We start from the raw sequence: 5,226 nt of genomic DNA on the forward strand, positions 1-5,226 counted from the left end.
AGTTTGCTAAAAAACACCTGAAGCACTCCAAGATTATCCGAGAAATAAGATTATCTTGTTTGATGAGACCAAGATAGAACTTTTTGGCCTTAATTCTAAGTGGTATGTGTGGAGAAAACCAGGCACTGCTCATCACCTGTCCAGTACAGTCCCAACAGTGAAGCATGGTGGTGGCAGCATCATGCTGTGGGGGTGTTTTTCAGCTGCAGGGACAGGACGACTGGTTGCAATTGAGGGAAAGATGAATGCGGCCAAGTACAGGGATATCCTGGACGAAAACCTTCTTCAGAGTGCTCAGGACCTCAGACTGGGCTGAAGGTTTACCTTCCAACAAGACAATGACCTTAAGCACACAGCTAAAATAATGAAGGAGTGGCTTCACAACAACTCTGTGACTGTTCTTGAATGGCCCAGCCAGAGCCCTGACTTAAATCCAATTGAGCATCTCTGGCGAGACCTAAAAATGGCTGTCCACCAACGTTTACCATCCAACCTGACAGAACTGGAGAGGATCTGCAAGGAGGAATGGCAGAGGATCCCCAAATCCAGGTGTGAAAAACTTGTTGCATCTTTCCCAAAAAGACTCATGGCTGTATTAGATCAAAAGGGTGCTTCTACTAAATACTGAGCAAAGGGTCTGAATACTTAGGACCATGTGATATTTCAGTTTTTCTTTTTTAATAAATCTGCAAAAATGTCAACAATTCTGTGTTTTTCTGTCAATATGGGGTGCTGTGTGTACATTAATGAGGAAAAAAAAATTACTTAAATGATTTTAGCAAATGGCTGCAATATAACAAAGAGTGAAAAATTTAAGGGGGTCTGAATACTTTCCGTACCCACTATATATATATATATATATATATGTGTGTGTTTTTTTCTCTCTCCAGTTTTACTTATTTTAGTACATCACATTAAACTAAATGAAAATGAGAAATGTTGCTTTGGCAACAACAAATGTAATATTTAGTTAAAATGTATTTTTTATTTAATTTCAGCTAACATTTGCTTTATTTCAAGTAAATAAAAAAAAAATATGGTTGTACTGTAGTTATAGTTAACTGTAATAACCCTAACATAGATACACTGCTTTAGACCATATACTGTATCTCGAGGGCTGTTTAGAGCCTAGTACAAATGTGCATATGACCCGAATCAGTGTTACAAAAGTAGACAGTAGCTGAATGCATTCCATGGCCTGGGTTTGGTTGGTGGGGCTTTTTGGGTAAAATACTAACCAATTAGATTGAGAGAACTGGTTAAGTACTTTTAGACAAATAATTAAACATGACATAACAGTCTGTTTACTCTTAAGTTAATGATCTCTCGTTTCATTCAAACCTAGAAAGTTAAAATTAGATTTTCCTGTTTCGTCATTGCATTGCTAAATTCTGTATTTACAGTAGATGAACTTTGAACTTCCCCCTTTTGGTATGTTTTTATCCTAATTGTATGATTTATCACCTCTGCATTAAAGTAATTCCACTTTAGCTTTTCCCATATTAATATCCACACATTTATAATTAGGGACATTCTCATACAACCTTTTAAAGTATTTTGTGCAGTTTTCCAGGTATTCAATCTGCTAAAAGTTTGTTTTGTCAACTTGTAGGAGTATGCTAGCATAAACACTCTTAAAAATAAAGGTGCTTCACGATGCCATAGAAGAACCTTTTTGTCTAAATGGTTCCATAAAGAACCTTTAACATCTGAAGAACCTTTCTGTTTCACAAAAGGTTCTTTGTGGCGAAAGAAGGTTCTTCAGATTACAAAAAGGTAAGAAAGAGATGGTTCTGTAAAGAACCTTTGACTGAATGGTTCTTTGTGGAACCAAAAATGGTTCTTCTATGGCATCGCTTGAAGAAACTTTTGAAGCACCTTTATTTTTAAGAGTGTATAGCTAGCCTAGGGTGACCATGCGCGCCATTTTCCCAGGACACGTCCTTGCCAGGATTTGTTTTGGCTTTGTTTTTTCCTGTTTTCATGCTTGCTGAAGGTAATGATCGAAAAGTAGTTTGACCAATAACATGCAGGCATTGTACATAATGGACCAATCATGGTGTGTGTGAGAAGGTGGGATCTACGGTCAAAGCGATGCAATTACGCGTACATAGGATGTGTGTTCGACTTAAAAGCAGATCGATCAGTGTTTGACATCAAAATACCTCGAGAGCATTTTGAAAGCATAAGGAACCGTCTGTATGGTATTTTGATGTCATACACCGATCGGTCTGCACACGCAAACAAAGCCAAAACCTAGATATTTTAGGCAATATAGAAATCCTGGCCAGGATGCGTCCTGGGAAAATGGCACGTATGGTCACCCTAAGCTAGCCTCAAAGCTAACACAAACTAAAATCTACAAAACTTGACTTTAATGTGACGGCTCTTCAACTTTTGACCTCTGTTATGTGATGCTGCAGTCTAGAGTTGCTGTATTTGGGAGGGAACCTCATCTCCTTCATCCCTCCTGAGGTTGCTAACCTCACCAGTCTGAGATATCTGGTTCTGTGTGACAATCGCATCCAAAGCATACCGCCCCAGCTCAACAAGTGAGATCTTTTGTTACTTATGTTCTTATTGTAGGCCTATATTGTAAAGTCAAAGCAGTTAGGTGTATTTTAATGTTGTGATCTGATTTCTGTCCTGGCAGACTACACTCCCTGCTCTCTCTCAGTCTCCACAACAACCTACTGACCTTCCTCCCTCGTGAGATCCTCAGCCTCGTCCATTTGCAGGAGCTCAGTCTGCGTGGAAACCCTCTTGTTGTGCGCTTCATCAAGGACATGACCTACGACCCTCCATCCCTGATGGAACTGGCAGGACGCACCATCAAGTCCCAGAACCTTCCATTCAGCTCGTGTGACCTACCGTCCAATCTGAACCATTATTTAAACCTGGCTAGCGAATGTCCCAACCCAAAGTGTGCAGGTAGGGGAGGACAATAAGGCTGTATAATCTATATCCTGTGAGGACAACCTTGCTTTAGACAGCATCATGCATTAATTAAAGGAATATTCTGGGTTCTGTACTAGTTACGCTCAACTGATGGAATTTGTGGTATAATGTTGATTACTTCATCTTGTCCCTCATTCATCAAAAAAGTTCAAAAATGTATATCGCACTGTAACAGCTTGAGCCTGTCTACAATGGACGCTTCAAAGCAGACGTTCCAAATCCATTAGTCCTGTTGTCGGAAGTAGCGCAAGTGCTTTGAGTATGTCCGAAACAAAGCCGTGAAAATTGAAATAACTTGACACAGAAAAGATTAGTATGACAAACCGAAAGGGAACTTTGCAAAAATAAAAAAAATCGGACTTTTGCATACAAACGGGAAAACATTTGCATGAGCATGTGAAGCCTAATGTGAAACATTTGCATGCTTATGTGAAATTTTCAATATATTTTTCATGCTAGAAATCTTTTATTTTCTCGTTTGCATGCAAAAGTCAATGGATTTTTTAGTTTTTCAAAGGTCCCTTGAGGGGCTCCGTAAAGTAAGTGATTTTTTTCCCACTAAAATCGTGTTAACATGCACAAGTTTGTGACTAAATTATTGAAAGTGAGAATTTTAGTATTTACAGATTGACCCCATTTACTCCCAAATTTTAGCTTTTTTTATGTGGTAATCAACATTATGCCACAGTTGCTGTTGACTGATGCTGTTGACACGAAGTTCTAAACTGAAAACTTTATGTTGACAAAGTTGTCTTTGACGTGTTGAATATTTGTCCACCTCTTCACATTTCTCTATATCTCTCCCATCATGCCCTCTAGGTGTTTACTTCGACTCATGTGTGAGGCACATCAAGTTTGTGGATTTCTGTGGGAAGTACCGCCTGCCGCTCATGCATTACCTCTGTTCCCCGCAGTGTTCCTCTCCCTGCAGCTCAAACCCACAGAGCGACGCGGAGTCAGAGGACGAGAACAGCGTCCCTGCAGACAGGCTCCAGAGAGTACTGCTGGGATAGGACAGACAGACAGACCTCCAACAGAGACAGTTACCTGTCAATGCATTTCCATTTAATGCTTAATTTCATGTTTTTGTAGACCTATAAGTTGGGTTTTAAAACCGTTTTAGTGACTCAACAAAAAAAGCACTGGCTATTTAGCTTAACTATATTAATACAGGTAGGTTTAAACTGTAAATCAAACTTAAAGTGATAGTTCACTCAAACATTTTGTCATCATTTTCTCACCCTCATGTCACAGATACTTTTTTGGATGATTTTAGAAGATATTTGATACTGTATATTGTCACATGGACTATTTTTATAGTTCTTTTATAGTGTTTTTGTCTGTTTTTGATCATTTAACTTTTGCGTTTCATGGAGAACAAAAGCAAATTGGTTTGAAATTTCATGAGGGTGAGTAAATAATAAAAATGTGAACTATTCCTACTAATGTTGCTCATTAGGCATCTGAAACTTTTGCATCTTGCCAAAAACAGTATTTTGAGTAGGTCAGCTTGACATGCAATCAGAGAACAAACTGACTGCTTTGCACTTCTGGAAAATGTGATCAATAAGTGAACAGTTACTCTTTGACCTCTTCTTTGTATTGACTGTTAATCTGCCCTAACTTTTCTGTCCAAAGGTCAGGTTATGGACTATGATGGCTACTTCGCACAATTTGAAAATGAATGGAAAGCTATCATCCATGACACAACCTTGAAAATAGTTACACGCTAAAGGACTCTTTTTGTATTTTGTCTTATTGTCAGAAGTTTGGCTACAGCGAACAGGTTTCAGATCAGTATTAAATGGTTTACTGTCTCTAAAAGAGCTCACAGTGACCTTAATAGTAATAAAACATAGATATCATTCTCCTTGATGATAACTTATCTGTTATGTGCAGTGGCGGCTCGTGGGTTTTAAAAAACTAGAGGAGGCACACTAATTGTATTGGTCTGGGATCCCTGCCGATTATTATTATTATTTGCTTAACCACTTTAAAATGGCTTTTTGGTTGCTTTTAGTCAGAAAACGTAAAGAAAACGACACACATACAGCAAGATAATATAATTTCACTTACCTGGCCTATCACTTGAAGCGAACATCCATCCTTTCTTAAAGGAATAGTTCACCCAAAAATGAAATTTTTATTTTTATCTGCTTACCCCCAGGGCATCCAAGATGTAGGTGACTTTGTTTCTTTAGTAAAACACAAACTGAGATTTTTAACTCCAGCCGATGCAGTCTATAAGTAGTATAATGCATGTAAACG

At 38.4% G+C, this 5,226-nt stretch overlaps 1 protein-coding gene across 1 annotated transcript in view; it reads left to right on the forward strand.

Moving 5' to 3' along the window:
- Positions 1–4,917, forward strand: part of LOC107572937 (leucine-rich repeat-containing protein 58-like) — a 6,577-nt gene extending 1,660 nt beyond the window's left edge. The window contains exons 2-4 of the mRNA XM_016259378.1: positions 2,424–2,552; positions 2,654–2,931; positions 3,778–4,917. Coding sequence (XP_016114864.1) covers positions 2,424–2,552; positions 2,654–2,931; positions 3,778–3,971 — 601 coding nt within the window. The 3' untranslated portion in view covers positions 3,972–4,917. The remainder of the gene's footprint in view (positions 1–2,423; positions 2,553–2,653; positions 2,932–3,777) is intronic.
- Positions 4,918–5,226: the final 309 nt, after the last annotated feature.

The sequence above is a fragment of the Sinocyclocheilus grahami genome, unplaced genomic scaffold (assembly GCF_001515645.1).
Source record: "Sinocyclocheilus grahami isolate Dianchi unplaced genomic scaffold, SAMN03320097.WGS_v1.1 scaffold1836.1, whole genome shotgun sequence".
Taxonomy (NCBI): Eukaryota; Metazoa; Chordata; class Actinopteri; order Cypriniformes; family Cyprinidae; genus Sinocyclocheilus; species Sinocyclocheilus grahami.